The sequence below is a fragment of the Gouania willdenowi genome, chromosome 5 (genome assembly GCF_900634775.1).
Source record: "Gouania willdenowi chromosome 5, fGouWil2.1, whole genome shotgun sequence".
Lineage (NCBI taxonomy): Eukaryota > Metazoa > Chordata > Actinopteri > Blenniiformes > Gobiesocidae > Gouania > Gouania willdenowi.
Window position 1 is genome coordinate 733,659 of NC_041048.1, and position 18,866 is coordinate 752,524.

The following is an 18,866-nucleotide window of genomic DNA, read 5'->3' on the forward strand; positions in this document are numbered from 1 at the left end:
AGCTCCACCTGCAGAGGCTCAGAGACACAGAGGAACCGACACGGGACAGAGGAACAGCGCAGACTGTGGCCGAGGATTAGCGCTCGGAGGACGCATTAGGCCGTGGTGAGCTCCCGGTTCGGACCATGGTTCCCCCGGGGAGTAGCAGCAGGTAGTCCGGTTCGTTCTCTCTTCGTTCCCGGGACTCTCCGCCCGACCATGATGAGCTCCGAGAACCTCCGGCCGGCCAACAACGGCCGTAAGCCGCTGGGGAAGCTGGCGTCCCGGCTGGAGGAGGTGAAGAACCCGTGGCGCACGGGCTCCACGCTGGTCCTCAGCCACAACGAGGCGGCCCGCCTGGCCACGGACGCGCTGCTGGAGCTGGGAGAGCCGGAGTACCGCCGGGTGCTGGACCAGGAGCGGGAGCTCAGCTTCCTGTCTCCGCTGGAGATCCACTACATCGGGCAGCATGTGGCCAAGGAGGCCGCCGGCTCCGACGTCCCCGGGGCGGCCGCAGAGCGGGACTTTGGGGACGGGGACGCGGTGTCGGAGCTCACCTCCGGGACTTACTTCCCCATGATGTCCGACGAAGAGCCACCGATGCTGGAGCTCGGATGGCCGGAGTCCCCGTCCCGCTACGGACCGTCTGAGACCCAGATCTACTTCCAGAGGGACAAGTCCCACAACATCAAGGACCTGGTCCGGTCCCTGGTTAGCGAGGCTAAGAAGGTGAGAACCGTAGAGGAACAATCCGTTCTAAAGTAACACGTTTAAAGTCAACAGAAAGAGAAGCAACAAGTTTAAAGTCAACAAATACATGCCTTTCACAATAAAAGTCTCTAATCGTTACATTTGAACAAATTAATGAATACATTTATTACTAATAATGTAAACTAATGAATATACTCAATATGTTACATTACAGCTTGCATCAGATAAACTGTGTCTCAAGTATTAAACAAGAGGCTCGCGGGCCGAGGGCGGCCGGTCAGGGTCAGAGAACGGTTCAATGAGTTCAGGAGGTTTTAGGACTTCCTGTCTCCAGTCTGTTTCCTGTTTTTTACAGGAACTACAGTGTTTGATGTCTTTGTTGTTTGTGTGTTTTTTTTTATTATTTAGTTTGCTTAGTTAGCTTAGCATGTAGCTACATTAGCTGTGCAGGGCCAAAGGGGCTTTTTGTTTAAGTAAATAAATCTTGATTCTGATTGGCTGTCAGATGTGACCTCTGATCAGCTGTGACTACTTCCTGTGTTTATGGCTCAGTGGAAGGATGACCTTTGACCCCTGAGTCACACAAGGAGACGAAAAACAACCATGTGATCACTGATGAATCAGTCCTACAGACAATGAGCTGTCCATTTAAATGTTTTTTAATGGAATATTTTCATTTAAATGCTTATGTTTGTTTCTTATTGTGTATTTTATTTGACATTTTCCTGCTCAGGAACCACAGAAATTAGCTTTATGTCTAGTGCTGACTTGACTTTTTTCTTAGCATGACCCTGTCAATTCTAATGAAACACACAAACCTGTGCATGTGAACATGCACGTACGACAATCCAAATATAAATTAATATGTTTTTAAAAAGGCAAGCTCAGGTGTTGTGGTTTCTGTGGTCACTGTTTTAACTGGTGACAGTTAGACGTCTTAGTTTGAAAGGTTTTTTATGTTGAATTCATTCACAAACAGTTTGCATGTTCTCTGTGCTGTAAATGTGTTGCTGTCACCACCACTGTGTTGTTTACACACACACTAAGCCACGCCCTAATTTTAGTCTTAAAGGATCAGAGCAGCACGAGGTTGGAAAAAAACTGTCATGATTGTTTTTTAACCCTGTGACGTTAAAACCTGCAGGATTTCACCATCACACACACACACACACACACACACACACACACACACACACACAGGTCTATAGGTCACTTGTAGGAACAGTGTGTATGTGAGTTGTATGTAACCCATGTTGGTATGTTCCAGGTCATCGCCGTGGTGATGGACGTGTTTACAGACATTGACCTGTTTTGTGACCTGATGGAAGCGTCCAACAAACGCCGCGTCCCCGTCTACGTCCTATTGGACGACAAGAATCTGCAATACTTCACTGACATGTGCTCCACACTGGACATCAACAACTCACACCTCAGCGTACGTTTCTCTACTAGTTATGAGACTTAACTAGTCCCTATACTAGTTATCATTATTAACTAGTCCCTATGCTAGTCATCATTATTAACTAGTCCCTATACTAGTTATCATTATTAACTAGTCCCTATACTAGTTATCATTATTAACTAGTCCCTATACTAGTCATCATTATTAACTAGTCCCTATACTAGTTATCATTATTAACTAGTCCCTATACTAGTTGAGGTGCTAGTTTTAGATGAAGCTGTGCAGAGCCCTTTATCTGATGGTGTATTACTTTACCTGGTCATCATTATAACTGGTGACTCCCTCCGGGTTATGTTACACTTTCCCATTTGGTTTTTGTTTCCTCATTTTTCACTGATTAATAAATGTCCTGACATCATAACAAACCTAATCAATAAGTTTAATAAAGTCAACTACTGTTATTGAATATTTTATCAGCTTCAGATGATTCACAAAAAAACACGAGGGTTACACTGAGAATACGTCACAAGAGCTTAAACATGTGCATTAGCCACAATGCTAACCCTCAGAGTGACATTAGTCACGATGCTAACCCTCAGAGTGACATTAGTCACGATGCTAACCCTCAGAGTGACATTAGTCACGATGCTAACCCTCAGAGTGACGTTAGCCACAATGCTAACCCTCAGAGTGACATTAGTCACGATGCTAACCCTCAGAGTGACATTAGTCACGATGCTAACCCTCAGAGTGACGTTAGCCACAATGCTAACCCTCAGAGTGACATTAGTCACGATGCTAACCCTCAGAGTGACGTTAGCCACAATGCTAACCCTCAGAGTGACATTAGTCACGATGCTAACCCTCAGAGTGACGTTAGCCACAATGCTAACCCTCAGAGTGACATTAGTCACAATTCTAACCCTCAGAGTGACGTTAGCCACAATGCTAACCCTCAGAGTGACGTTAGCCACGCTGCTAACCCTCAGAGTGACGTTAGCCACGCTGCTAACCCTCAGAGTGACGTTAGCCACGCTGCTAACCCTCAGAGCGACATTAGCCACGCTGCTAACCCTCAGAGTGACATTAGCCACGCTAAGTCTTTGAATGCAGTCATAATAATGTGAACTAACACTTCAGATGAAGCTCTGTATTCATAATCCTAACATTCATCTACAGTTTTTACTACATCTGTCATTAGAATCAGTCACAGGATAACATGGTCACTAATATAACCGCTACATTGGCTAATGTTAGCACTGTGTCACATGATCACATGATGTTTAATAGATGAAGGGAAGCCTAGAGTCCACAGAGACACACATAGATAATTAATGGATGGAGCTCAGCACACACACACACACACACACACACACACACACACACACACTTTTACTCTAAACGTGCTGCACCACAGTATTGATTTATTGAACTAAATGAAAACAGTAGAACTGAGTTCAGTAAACTCTCACCAGATAACATGATCACCAGTTGGTTTAACACATCAGCACTGCTAATGAGTTAGTGCTCAGCAGCGTGCGTGTGTGTGTTGACTTTATGATGCTCTGCTGGTGATGGATGGAACCAGTTTACCTGTGGAACCAGTTTGCTATTCAAACAACTGATGATACTTGGTGTGTGTGTGTGTGTGTGTGTGTGTGTGTGTGTGTGTGTGTGTGTGTGTGTGTGTGTGTGTGTGTGTGTGTGTGTGTGTGTGTGTGTGTGTGTGTGTGTGTGTGTGTGTCTGTGTGTGTGTGTCTGTGTCTGTGTCTGTGTCTGTGTCTGTGTCTGTGTCTGTGTCTGTGTCTGTGTCTGTGTGTGCAGAACATGCGTATTCGGAGTGTTTGTGGTGACACCTACTGCACTAAGAGTGGGAAGAAGTTCACGGGTCAGGTTCTGGAGAAGTTCCTGATCGTCGACTGTGAGCAAGTTCTCGCCGGCTCCTACAGGTGTGTCTGTGTGTGTGTGTGTGTGTGTGTAACTGTGTGTGTCTTTTTTTAAATTTTTGTTGCATTTTCTTTGAATCCTGAGCACCCCCCACACACACACACACACACACACACACACACACACACACACACACACACATCGACAGCAAACAGACAAAGTTTCTCCCAAAGACACAAAGTCAAACGTTTCACAAACAACAATAAAAAACAACACAGAGCCTGTGATTGGTCTGTATTCTAATGATTATATGAGTGCTGATCATGTGACCTCACTGTGTAACAGCTGCCACACACTTTAGCTCTCATCACATCTGAGCTGTGTGACACACACACACACACACACTCTGTCCCTGTTAATTCTCACTAACGATCCTCTCAGTGTTTCTCAGTCGTGGCTGAGCAGGAACGTGTTAATGTTCAGTTATTGATTTATTAACCAACCAATGAAAAGGACATAATAACACACAATGATGCTGGTGTAAGTGCTCAGCTGATCTATCTGTCTATATCTATGTTGCTCGCCTGGTTTGAGTCTTTTCCTGTATTTCTGTGTTGGTTTTAAATCAGAAAAACAAACTAACTAAAGTGTTTACTTGTGGTTTTGATTTAGTTTTAACATAATATCTAAAGAACAAACTATGCAGATTGATTTTTATTTTTCAAACTGATGCAGAATCAATATATTGATCTGATTCCCTTTCAAACTTTAATAGAATCTTCCACGGCCTGAGGCCTATGTTTGGTTACAATACGGGCTAAATCTGTGTGGTCCTGATAATAGACAAACTAACTATAATAAACTAACAATGGTGAAACAGTTTGATCAGATGCTTTTATGGAGTTATGGGACTTGATGGACCAGGTTGGATTAGAACCAATGACCTACATTAACAGTTATGTCGGAGGTTTTCATAAAAGAAGTAACATAAATAAATCCAGCTGTGCTTCCTGTCAGTAAGTCATCTGTAAACATATAAATACATCTTAGTTCCTCATGTTTTTACAGATGGTGACATATGATCCTAGAACAGGTCACACTACATTGTTCTTCTTCACGTACCAACATAGAGTTCTCAGTCTGTAGCAGAACAAACCAAATAGATCTGTTCTTTATCACAGACATAGACATAACAGATAGGAATAATAATAGTAATTATTAATAATATTATATTCATTTGTCTTGTGTTGTGATATAAGATTGGGTTTATAGTGTCTTAGATCACTAGTTATTAATAGTTATTAATACATTGTCATTCAGGGTGTGAATTCTTGTCAGACTGTCTACTCTCCAATAACAAACCATATTATATTGCATGAAACACAAACAAATAGTGAAAGTATAAACATTTATTAATCAAACAAGTGTGTGTGTGTGCGTGTGCGTGTGCGTGCGTGTGTGTGTGAACTATGATGGAGTTTTTTCTTCCCACTGTCACTAAATGCTTGTTCATGTGAATCTTAAATCACGCACTAAGATGACTTTGATGTAATTTGTACGATATAAATAAAGTTGAATTGATAAGGTCACTATGGAGATGACGAGAACTATGTGACTGTAAGTACTTTTAGGTCCAATTGGAATTTGAGATCCAGAGTCCGTTGAGTTCTGATGAGTCGTGGTCCGTCTCTGTGGCAGGTGAAGAGAGTCTGAGGCCATAAGGACCACGGAGTGTGTCTGACGTGTTTGGTTGTGGACTTGGTCAGCCTTGGTTTTCATCTGGTTTCACGGCTCGTTCAGAATCATCTGTTTTAAACTGGTTCTGGCTGGTGATCTTCACCACTGGTTGAATGAGTGACTTCTTACAGCACACACTTAGTTAAAGTCTAACAAAATAAAATACTGTCAGGTTACAACCAAAATAAAAAGTACATCACGATGGGATTACTCAGCGACTCGTGCCATCTTATAATGGTGATGACATATTGTATCTGGGTTGAAGTGTTCCTATTGGTCGGTTTTTGCGGGAGCCAATTATCTTGTTTTTGGGGGATTTGTGGGCTGTGGTTTGTTGGTGGGCGTGTTCATGAGTGGATGAAAAAAGAAATATGAATATAACTCAAAACACAGTTAGATTATAACCTTCATAGATCATATTATCCTTATTTAACACAGTGTTAATAGATGTTCATTAAGAACACTTAACTAACAATAAAAGAGTTAATGACACTGTGTAGGAAAAATACATTTCAATTTGTATCAAAAATCTGTGGAAACTTTAAAAAATGTTTTCATTGTTAATTCTTGGAGCTAAAGCCAGTTTATGTCTTTGTTCTTTGAAAACAGGAAAAAACACAGTGAGGTCATAAATTCCTGTTGTTCCTTTTGTTTCACAGCTTGTGAGAGAAAGACACGTGTTCTATAAGGCTGGACCATATATCCAGTTATTAATAAATATCCATATATTTCTTTAAGAGATATATCATAGGACTATATCGTAATGTCGATATAATTCATGTAGCATTAAAAGTTTCTTCTGTAGAGCCTCACCTCTGTCCCTGAGTGAGACTCAACACACACACACACACACACACACACACACACACACACCTCTGCAGCTGCAGTGACAGTAGAGGGGTTCAGACATGCCTACAATTAATCCCACAATGCATTTGGCTGTTCTTCATTCATTAAGCACTAATGCTAACAACATGTGCTATTGTTAACTGCTACACTCACAGTGGGAGGGCTAAAACATCTGTAAAGTTACATGTGGACAGGGGAGGCAGGAGAGTGATTGCTGCAGCCAACGTGACGTGTTATGAACAACTTTGTTGTGATCATTTCATTTCACGTAAGTTATAAATGAAGAAAATGTTATAATCATTTCTCAGTCAGACTGTAGCCTTCACATATAATAAAACTGAAGCATTCTACAATCCTGCTACAGTCACATTATATTGATTATCTGTGATTATTCAGAAGTTCAGAAGTGTTTTATACATACAGTATGTACAAAAATGCATTTTTATTTATTTAGATGATTTCTATTGGAATGAAAAGGGTCCTGTATGAAAATAAAGTGGTTGTTAATCACAGTTTTATACTAAAAACAATGATTCATGTTGCATCAGGGCCCTAGCTATCACCCCTTTAAAACATTACAAATGGTACGACCCACATGTGCTGCTGCTGTGGATGTAACAAGGAGACAGATATACAGATATATACAGATATATACAGATATATACAGATATATACAGATATATACAGATATACAGATATACAGATATACACATATACAGATATACACATATACAGATACACAGATATACAGATACACACATATACAGATACACACATATACAGATACACAGATACACAGATACACACATATACAGATATACAGATATACATATACACAGATATACAGATACACACATATACAGATACACAGATACACAGATACACACATATACAGATATACAGATATACATATACACAGATATACAGATATATACAGATATACAGATATACAGATATACAGATATACAGATACACAGATACACACATATACAGATATACACATATACAGATATACACATATACAGATATACAGATATACACATACAGATATACAGATACACAGATACACAGATACAGAGATATACAGATATACAGATACACACATATACAGATATACACATATACAGATACACACATATACAGATACACACATATACAGATATACAGATATACAGATACACAGATACACAGATATACACATATACAGATATACACATATACAGATATACACATATACAGAGATACACAGATATACAGATACACACATATACACATATACAGATACACACATATACAGATATACACATATACAGATACACACATATACAGATATACAGATACACACATATACACATATACAGATATACACATATACAGATATACACATATACAGAGATACACAGATATACAGATACACACATATACACATATACAGATACACACATATACAGATATACACATATACAGATACACACATACACAGATATACAGATACACACATATACACATATACAGATACACACATATACAGATATACACATATACAGATACACACATATACAGATATACAGATACACACATATACAGATACACAGATACAGAGATATACAGAGATACACAGATATACAGATACACACATATACAGATATACAGATACACACATATACAGATATACAGATACACAGATATACAGATACACACATATACAGATATACACATATACAGATATACACATATACAGATATACACATATACAGATACACACATATACAGATACACACATATACAGATATACACATATACAGATACACACATATACAGATATACAGATACACACATATACAGATACACAGATACAGAGATATACAGAGATACACAGATATACAGATACACACATATACAGATATACACATATACAGAGATACACAGATATACAGATACACACATATACAGATACACACATATACAGATATACACATATACAGATACACACATATACAGATATACAGATACACACATATACAGATACACAGATACAGAGATATACAGAGATACACAGATATACAGATACACACATATACAGATATACAGATACACACATATACAGATATACAGATACACAGATACACAGATATACACATATACAGATATACACATATACAGATACACAGATACACAGATATACAGATATACACAGATATACAGATACACAGATATACACAGATACACAGATACACAGATATACACATATACACATATACAGATACACAGATATACAGATACACACATATACAGATATACAGATATACACATATACAGATATACAGATACACAGATATACACATATACAGATATACAGATACACAGATACACAGATATACAGATATATACAGATATATACAGATATATACAGATATATACAGATACACAGATACACAGCAGCATGTTTGTCCTCAAGAAAGGAAAACAGGACAAAAACGTACAGAAAGGAAAAGAAACGAGAGAAGGTGAAATCAGGGAAATCTGCTGTTTACTCAATTCTTCAGAGTAACTTTAAAACATGTTTTTTAGGTAAAATATTATTTAGTTTGAAATAAACTATGTGCACTCTTGTGCATTTACTGTAAATGCTGGAACATTCCTTTTGTATGTCAAATATTAATTGGAAATTAAATTATTATATAAAAAATATTTTTTAAGACTACATTTTGCTGCCACCAAGTCTCACATACTGTAGGTGTCCAGAGTCCCATGATTCTAATTATTTTATCTTTACTTTCTATTAACCTTTGTACAAGTTTGCTTTGTGTGTGTTAGTTATACCCCCGCCCCCCAAAAAATTAAAAAATGACCAGCCGCCCATAAATTGTAGCAAAAATGTCACAAACACAATATTCAATAAACCACTAAAATATAGTAGAACAGATTTATAAAATACAAGCAGTGCATATGGAGTTATTAGGTTGTTTTTCAACCTGAGGTTCAGAATTTCATGTGGGGTCACCTGGATGTTAAAGGGTTTAGGGGTTACTGGTGCCCTGTCCAGGGTGTACCCCCATCCAGCGCCCAATGAGAGCTGGAGATTGGCACCAGCAGACCTCTGTGACCCTGAAAAACAGGAATAAGTGGGTCTGAAAATGGATGGATGGGTTTAGGGGTTAGTTAGGGAACTATAGGGGTTAGGGTTAGGTTATAGGGTTAGGTTATAGGGGTTAGGGTTATAGGGGTTAGGTTATAGGGGTTAGGGTTAGGTTATAGGGGTTAGGGTTAGGTTATAGGGGTTAGGGTTAGGTTATAGGGGTTAGGTTATAGGGGTTAGGGTTAGGGTTATAGGGGTTAGGTTATAGGGGTTAGGGTTAGGGTTATAGGGGTTAGGGTTAGGTTATAGGGGTTAGGGTTAGGTTATAGGAATTAGGGTTAGGTTATAGGGGTTGGGGTTATTGGGGTTAGGGTTATAGGGGTTAGGGTTATAGGGGTTAGGGTTAGGTTATAGGGGTTAGGTTATAGGGGTTAGGTTATAGGGGTTAGGGTTATAGGGGTTAGGGTTATAGGGGTTAGGGTTATAGGGGTTAGGGTTAAAGGGGTTAGGTTATAGGGGTTAGGGTTATAGGGGTTAGGGTTATAGGGGTTAGGGTTATAGGGGTTAGGGTTATAGGGGTTAGGGTTATAGGGGTTAGGGTTATAGGGGTTAGGGTTAGGTTATAGGGGTTAGGGTTATAGGGGTTAGGGTTATAGGGGTTAGGGTTATAGGGGTTAGGGTTAAAGGGGTTAGGGTTATAGGGGTTAGGGTTATAGGGGTTAGGTTATAGGGGTTAGGGTTATAGGGGTTAGGGTTATAGGGGTTAGGGTTAGGTTATAGGGGTTAGGTTATAGGGGTTAGGGTTATAGGGGTTAGGGTTAGGTTATAGGGGTTAGGGTTATAGGGGTTAGGGTTATAGGGGTTAGGGTTAGGTTATAGGGGTTAGGTTATAGGGGTTAGGGTTATAGGGGTTAGGGTTATAGGGGTTAGGGTTATAGGGTTAGGTTATAGGGGTTATGTAGGGAACTATAGGGTTTAGGGTTGGGTACAATGTGCATTGGGTGTGTAGAGGAGTCCCTCCCAGGTGCCAAATGCTGAGTCCTGATTGGCTGCTTCAGGCTGCAGCAGTGATGCTTTAGTATAAAGCAGTTTTGAAACCAGAGGACTGGAGCGTCTGTGTGAATGTTGTCAGTAATGAAAACATCCTGAGGCTGGAGAACAGTTTCCTCTTCCTCTGTTCACATAAGCAGCTGTGCATGTGTGCACACTCAGCAACATCTGCACCAAACAATACATCAACAACAACAAACCTGTTTCCCACACTGCTTTAGGGAAACCACACAGTTGTTGTTGTTTTGGAACTCGTCGTCTCTAGTTTTAGTCAGGTTGTTTTTGTACGACTCTTAGTTAACTAATGGTTAGTTACTCGTGGTTAGTTAACTATTTATTTTATTTTATTTATTTATTTATTGGAGGATGAGCCCCTTGAGATGGAACATCTGGTTTTCGAGGGGGTCCTCAACTTACATAAAATGACAGATACAGCAGAGCAGACAATACAGGAATTCAATATTTCAAAAATAATAAATACAACAAAATATAGATAAACACACACACACACACACACACACACACACACACACACACACACAGTATACATTTGACAGTTGTTCAAAACAATACATATTTTATACAAAAAATAAAGAAGTAATAAAAGTGATATCATTAATAGTAGCTATCTAAAGATAGTAAGAACTTAAATGAATACATTTAAATATAAATAATAACCAGTGAAGCTGTCGTCTAGATTCCAGAGAGAATCATGACATATGTTCATACATCTGTCAGTGGTGGGTTCTAAAGGGACAGTGGAGGATAAATCTACACAGACTATTGTAAGTGATATTAAGTGGTTGGAGAATCGTGGCAGTGGTGTTTTAATAAATAATATCACTGTAATCAATAAGAATCAATTGTAAAATGATCCTTTTTCTAACTGAGTAACTAAAACAATAACTGATTGATGAAGCAATTTTAAGCAATAATAAATTTAGTTTGTAATAGTTTGTATATGAGTTTTAAATGACAGTGAGGAGTCTAGCCATAGACCAAGATATTTAAACTGATCAACAACTGGGACTGGAGACAAATCAGAAAAAGTAAGTTTAATCTCATTGGCTGAAACTGGGCGAACCCGCTTCAGGAACAACATAAAATTTGATTCAGAGTTATTGAGTAATAGTTTATTAGATTGTAGCCAGGATTGAACTGCATTAAAGTCATGTTGAATAGAGTGATTAATATCTGAGATATTAGATTTAGCAGAATAAATCACGGTGTCCTCAGCATAAAGTTGGATGTTACAGTCATTGCATGCAAGAGGGAGATCATTAATAAATATTGAAAATAAAAGTGGGCCAAGAAAAGAACCCTGTGGAACACCTTTCTCAATAAATAAAAATTCAGAGTAGCTGCCATTGTAAAACACACACTGCTGCATATGATGAAGGTAAGAATTGAACCAGAGGAGTGAAGACCTATCCAGGTCTATAGAATGAAGCTTGTCTAAAAGAAAATAGTGATCCAACCTATCAAACGCTTTGGTGAGATCTATAAATAAAGCACCAGTAAGCAGATTATTGTCAAAGCCAGAAAAAATATCATTGGTAAATTTTAATAAAGCAGATGTAGTAGAGAAGTGTTTTCTAAAGCCAGATTGAAATGGAGATAAGAGGTTATTGGTTGAGAGGTGATCAGATAGTTGATTAAAGACTATTTTCTCATAGACTTTAACAATACTATTAATCATAGAGATTGGTCTATAGTTATTTATAATACTAGTGTCACCCCCTGAGTTAACTCATGGTTAGCTGACACATGGTTAGTTACTTGTGGTTATTGTGTGACTGGTTACTGTTGGTTAGTAGGTTTATTTCCAGGCTGGTTTTGTTTTGGTTAGTGATCATAACTAACCAGTTATGAACCAATGAAAATAGCAAAAACAGTATATTGTTCATATTTCCAGATCGTGTGAGTCTAGAACCAATGTATCAATCAATCAATCAATCTTTATTTGTATAGCGCCAAATCATAACCAATGGTATCTCAAGGCACTTTACAGTAGAGCAGTCTTAAGGACGGACTCTTCATTTTATGGATACACACATATGCATATATACGTATATACACATACATATGTATCCCACACCCAACATGAATTCATCATGGCGGCAAGGAAAACCTTCTGTTAAGCAGCAGGAACCTTGTGTGGATCCCATTCCTATGATGAACAGCCATCCACGTTATGCTGTGTTGGGTGTGTGCAGAGGAAAGGGTGGAGACAGAGTTGTTGAGACTCTGTAACTCCACACTGAGGATCCCACGGACCTGCAAGACAAAAGCCAGAAGGAGAACAGGAGCAAACACACAAGGGAAGAAGCAGACATAGAGGGAATGTTAGAGAGAGGAATGGGACCCTCTCCGGTCCCTCTCTAACCTAAATGACCTCTCTCTTAATGCCCTCTCCAACCTCTCTCCAACCGAGCATGCCAGACCCCCCCCCCCCCCCGGCAGTCTATGCCTATTGCATCTTAATTACGAGCTATGAGCTGGTTCCTAACTAAAAGCTTTACCAAAGAGGAATGTTTTGAGCCTAACCTTAAAGGTAGAGAGGGTGTCTGCCCCCCGAACCGTGGTTGGTAGATGGTTCCAGAGAAGTGGGGCCTGATAACTGAAAGCTCTTCCTCCTATACTACTTTTAGAGATGAATGGAACAACGAGTAGTCCAGCATTTTGAGAGCGTAGTGTTCTGGGGGGATTGTATGGCACTACAAGCTCCTTGAGATAGACTGGTGCCTGTCCATTTAGGGCTTTATAAGTGAGAAGAAGAATCTTGAATTCTATTCTATATTTTATGGGAAGCCAATGCAGAGAGGCTAATACAGGAGTAATGTGATCTCTTCTCCTAGTTTTAGTCAGTACACGTGCTGCAGCATTTTGAACCAGCTGAAGTGTCTTAAGCGACTTGCTCGGGCAGCCTGCTAAAAGAGAATTACAATAATCCAGTCTAGAGGTAACAAAAGCATGGACTAGTTTTTCGGCGTCGCCCTGAGACAGGATAGATCTGATTTTAGCAATGTTACGGAGATGAAAGAAGGCAGTTCTTGAAGTTTGTTTTATGTGAGAGTTGAAGGATAATGTATAGATAATGTATATCTGTGACTAATCATTAGTGATGTGAACAGTCTATGTTCATAGCTCTAAGCTGATCACATTACAGGGAGCTGAGACATATGCTAAGTAGTTTTCTGAACATGTTCCAGACCCAAACACACACTGACTTAGTGACTATTTAGAGGAGCTGACATGTCCACCAGATAGGATGTATAGCAGATCTATTTCTATATTCTGAGAGAGTGGGTGGAGCTTATTACTATACCATATTTACCTTTCTATGTGATGGAGTTACTGATATATTTATTAGCTTCATCTTGCTGTGACATGTCTGAGATGAACCTGAGAAACACCTGCAGGAGCTCAGAGCCCCACCTTCATTCCTCTAACCTCACCCTCATACCTACACACACACACACACACACACACATACATACCTACACACACTTAAGAACAGCTGGAGGCCTGTCTTCAAAGCTCAAACGGGAACACAGTTATCATTATTAATCATTGATCATTAATCAGACTGTCTCAGATTAAAGCTCTGATCAATCAGCTCCATGAAATGATATTGATGTACCAACCCCTCTGCACAGCGTCAAAGGTCATGAGGTGGGAAAACATCAAAGTGTTTGAGTTAATATTTATTCATGTTCCAGGGTTCATTAACCTTTGAAGGGTTCAGGTGGATTAGTACTACTACTGCCCCTACTAGGTGTTGAACAGACTAGTTGAATTTAGTGTTGTCTCGCAACTCTGTCCATATGACGTCGACTAGTCGCAGTACCTGACTTTTGCCCAAGATGGCGGCACAATACAGCAAACGAGGGTCCTAGTACCCCTGCAGGTGTTGTGCCAAAATCTGTAACCAGAGGTGGCGACAGTTCCAACCCCTGCGGCTTCTGAGCGGACATTTACTCCCCCTTAAACACATTTGTGATTCTTCTCCAGTTTGCATTTACTTCACCCACTGGAGCGTCATGTTTAAGGGGGAAAATAGCTCCTTTATAGCTACAAAGAGGTTTATGCAGTTGACGTAACACTCTTCTTCTCTACCGCCGAGAAGCCGCAGCGGTCACAGGTTTTAGGTTTTTTTTTTTTTAAGCATACACACACACACCTGGTGTGAAAATAAAAAAGAAATAAAAAAGAACCAAAAATTAAAAAAAATCACTGATCTTAAAAAAAGAATTAAGTAAAATGAAAGAAAGTTATGTTGAGTATTAAAACTCTTGTTCATCACAGTTTACTTCATAATTGCAACCGCATGTGTTGTATTCATTGTTGCAAAACTTGTTTTGTAAATAGTTTTACTATCGTGATCAAAACCATTGATCTGAAGCTTGATGCTGTCCTGTATATAGTTTTCTAATCAGCAATAAATATAGCAATTTCTGATCAACCCATATCAATTGCATGCTTAAAATAACATATTCGTTAAAGCCCCGCCTATTTAAAGGCAACCCGACCCACTAAAGGGTTAGGCCCCGCCCACTCCGAGTACAGATACAGATCATCCATATGGTATACAGATAAAGATAATGCTGTACTCTCTCATCTTTAGTACTAATACTGCCCCCTATTGGATTAGTACTAATACTGCTTCCTACTGGACACGTGTCTGTGGGGTTAAAGGTCAGCTTTGATGTCATCAGTAGAGAGCAGTATTTCAGCTGTTAGAAGAAGGAAACAGCATGTGGTTTGAGTTCAAAGTTTTACTGAAGGTGTGAATGTCAGGGTAACCATGGTAACCACAGTGCGACAGTGATCGTAAAGACCAAAGACCTGGTGCACATGCTGGTAGCGTGTCTAAGTGCAGTTGCTGTGTGGTTACCGTTGTAACACTGTGCTCCCCCTGCAGCTTCACGTGGCTGTCGGCGCAGGTCCACAGTAACATGGTGATGCACTTCTCCGGACGCGTCGTAGACAGCTTCGACCGAGAGTTCCGATGCCTTTACGCCGACTCGCAGGTAATCGACGGCTTCTTCAACCCAGACGATGAGGGGATGGCATTTTACCCCCCGTACCCGCCAATGATGGCGGCAGGGCTGGACCTGCTGGCGGAAAGGTGAGGTCGACACGCCACATGACATTTCACATTATGAACCGTAAAGGTTTTAACCCTTAATGCTCCGGCCCCTGCAGGCAGCGCGAGAGGGTGGGCTCAGAAAACTCCAGTAGCCAATCCAGTAACAGCGTGTCTAGCGTGAAGGTGGCGCCGGGAATGACCTCGAACAACCACTACAAGGTCAACGAAGGGCACGACAAGATGGAGAACGCCGTTAGCTCACACCTGACCCCCGAGCAGCGAGGAGGAGGAAGTGGCGACCGCACAAGAGTACAAACCCCAACTGCTGGAGGGCGGGGCCTGGCCAACGGAGCATCCAATCACGGCCCTGGTACTGATCGACCGCTGCCTAACTACGGCATGTCAATGGGGATCGAGTGGAACAAACCCAGTCCCCTGGACAGCATAAGGTCTGATGTCTTCAGGTCGGATCCCTTGCGTTCTGAGAACTTGCGCTCAGAAAACTTTAGGTCTGAGAACTTTCGGTCAGACCCTTTGCGGTCAGAGCACTTTTGGTCAGACCCCGTGAGGTCGGACGGCTTACGTACAAACCATGGTGGTGTGTCCTCCAAGTTCCAGGCGTTGGGTTTGTACGACCACAAACCAAACATGTTCCACAGCTCAGGACTCGGCACAAATACTCAGAACCAGAACTTGAAGTCTTCGGCATTGACACCTGTTGGTGACGGAAAACCAACCCCCAAGCCAAGGACTCCCCCGACGCCACTCTTTACCAAACTGTCCGACATGTTCCTGCCAACGTCCTCCAAAGACAAAGACCAGCAGGGCTTCCGGCGCACCCCGTCCCCTCTGGGCCAGACAGCCTGGGGCGGGCCTGACCTCTCCCAGCCAGAGCCGGAGAGCGAGCAGAGCCCCCCGCCGCCGTCTCCGGTGTCCTTCATGAACCGACAGGACCAGAAGCGGATGACGCTCGGCCACAGCAAGCTGGACTTGGTGAACCAGTACAACCAGATGAAGTCCAAACAGGTCTACAGTCGCTTTGAGCTCAAGAGCTCCAACTAGACCTGAGCTCCAGGAGAACCGGACCGTCGTTGATTACTAACGCAACAACATATCATCAGCAGGTACCACCTCTGTCGGTTCTAGACCCCAAACTAAAGCTGTGACTTAAACTGAGGAACGTGTTCACCACTTTATGTTTTTCAAAGTAAAGCTATTACATTCCATAGAAGAGCGAATGTTAAAACTAGAGATGGGTGAAATATTTCCTGGTTCACAGTCTCACCTGTGACGTATACTTCCATTAAAACCAGTACAAACTGAACTGGAAACGTTCTATATTAATCTATCTTTGAAAAAAGGGTGAACTCGACTTGTTTTTCGGAGTAAAATGTTTTACTCGCTGTTTTTAAAACTAAAAATGTAAACTAAATGTTGTTTATTTTTACTGTTGAAACTCATTGACATCCTGTTTGAACGGATGCTTGTGAATCATGTTTTGATGAAAAAAGGAAAATGATGTGACGAGAGGATGTGTGAACATTTGGTGTTTTATTGTGGAAGGCAGTGTACCTTCTTCCTGTTGTACACGAGGAGAGTTCTGGGTTTTTAATGAACAGACTTTTGTATTTTACTGCAGAATGTGAACTTTTACTACTTTAAAGTTTGTAATGAACTGTTGAATAAACACAGATCAGCTCCAATTTTGCTTTTATTGCTTTTATTATTATTATTATTATTATTATTAATAATAATCCTTAATCTAGAAACTGGTCTAGATTTAGTTTATTTTCAGTCTCGTGTTCAGATTAAAACTGATGATGTCACTGCTGGTGGACACTTCATGTGTGAGGTTTGAACGGAAGAAGGTCATAGGTCAGCAGGAAGTTGTGACAAACAGCGGATGCCTGGAAATGACCAGCAGGAAACACTGCTGTATTCATGCGCCTTCAAAATAAAACCCTATTCCTGGAGGAGTTTCGGTCAGTCTTACATTTATTATTCAGGCTTTAAAGACAGAAAACATGCAAACCCCACCCACTACCACCCTGTGTGACATCGGCAGTGGGCGGAGCTTCCCCTAGTCTCGTTTAGACACTCAGGATGAGTTGTTTCTCAGCGCCCTCTGGTGGCTATAGATGTTTCAAGATTTCAATCTGTTTTAAAATCAGTAAGAAATCATAGATTTAAATTAGTTAAATAATGCAGTAAAGGTTAGATTTGCTCCTTCAGATGAAAAAGACAAGGTTTGGTTTTATTTTTTTTAAAAAGAGGCTCCAAGTCCTCTGAGTCTCCTGAGGTTTATCAGAAGGTGGAACAGAAGAAGCTCCATATGAATCATGACGGGTAAGACCATCAAACATCTCCATGTTCACCTTCACACACATGCTATGCTATGCTATGCTATGCTATGCTATGCTATGCTATGCTATGCTATGCTATGCTATGCTATGCTATGCTATGCTATGGGTTCTATTTCATAACATTTGTTTCGATGTCTCACTATGGGACATACGCCTCCGCGTCATATTCACAGAAGCCCTTTCTCATAAGGCCAACCTGATTGGCTGGTGAAATGTATTCATCCTCTGCAGGATGAGTGGAGAATACATTGGCATTCAGAAACCTCTTCTCTATCAGGAAGCTTCTCACAGCGGCAGCTCAACTGTGTACAGGTGGACCCTACTTTGGATTTAGTCGACAGGCGCTGCTGCTGTATACTTTCTTGTGAACAGTAGGTTGTTATGGCAATTATTATATTAAGCATCAAATGTGTGTTCATGTATACAATTTGTCATGTTTTAATACATAATGACTGCATTACTCTTTGCACTTTTGAACAGCTGAGTCATGTTAACACAGATAATAATCCCGGCCTGAAACTTCAAGGCCGAACTCACTCACATTCACATTACACACACACACACACACACACACCAACTGACACACGCACACTATCAAGGACAGATACCAGTGGCGCCAGCCTGTCCTCCACTTCCACTGTTGGGAGCATCTGACTCCCTCCTTTTCTTTCTCTCAGGGTGCTACTTTGACACAACACCGCTCTCGCCACCCCACGC

At 40.7% G+C, this 18,866-nt stretch overlaps 1 protein-coding gene across 1 annotated transcript; it reads left to right on the forward strand.

The window, feature by feature from the left end:
- LOC114463623 (protein FAM83C-like) lies at positions 1 to 17,489 on the forward strand. Its single transcript, XM_028447291.1, has 5 exons — positions 1 to 708; positions 1,958 to 2,125; positions 3,917 to 4,041; positions 15,619 to 15,825; positions 15,903 to 17,489. Exons 1-5 carry the CDS (start codon positions 199 to 201, stop codon positions 16,846 to 16,848), a joined length of 1,956 nt encoding a protein of 651 aa, XP_028303092.1. The 5' UTR covers positions 1 to 198; the 3' UTR covers positions 16,849 to 17,489.
- The last annotated feature ends 1,377 nt before the right edge of the window (positions 17,490 to 18,866 follow it).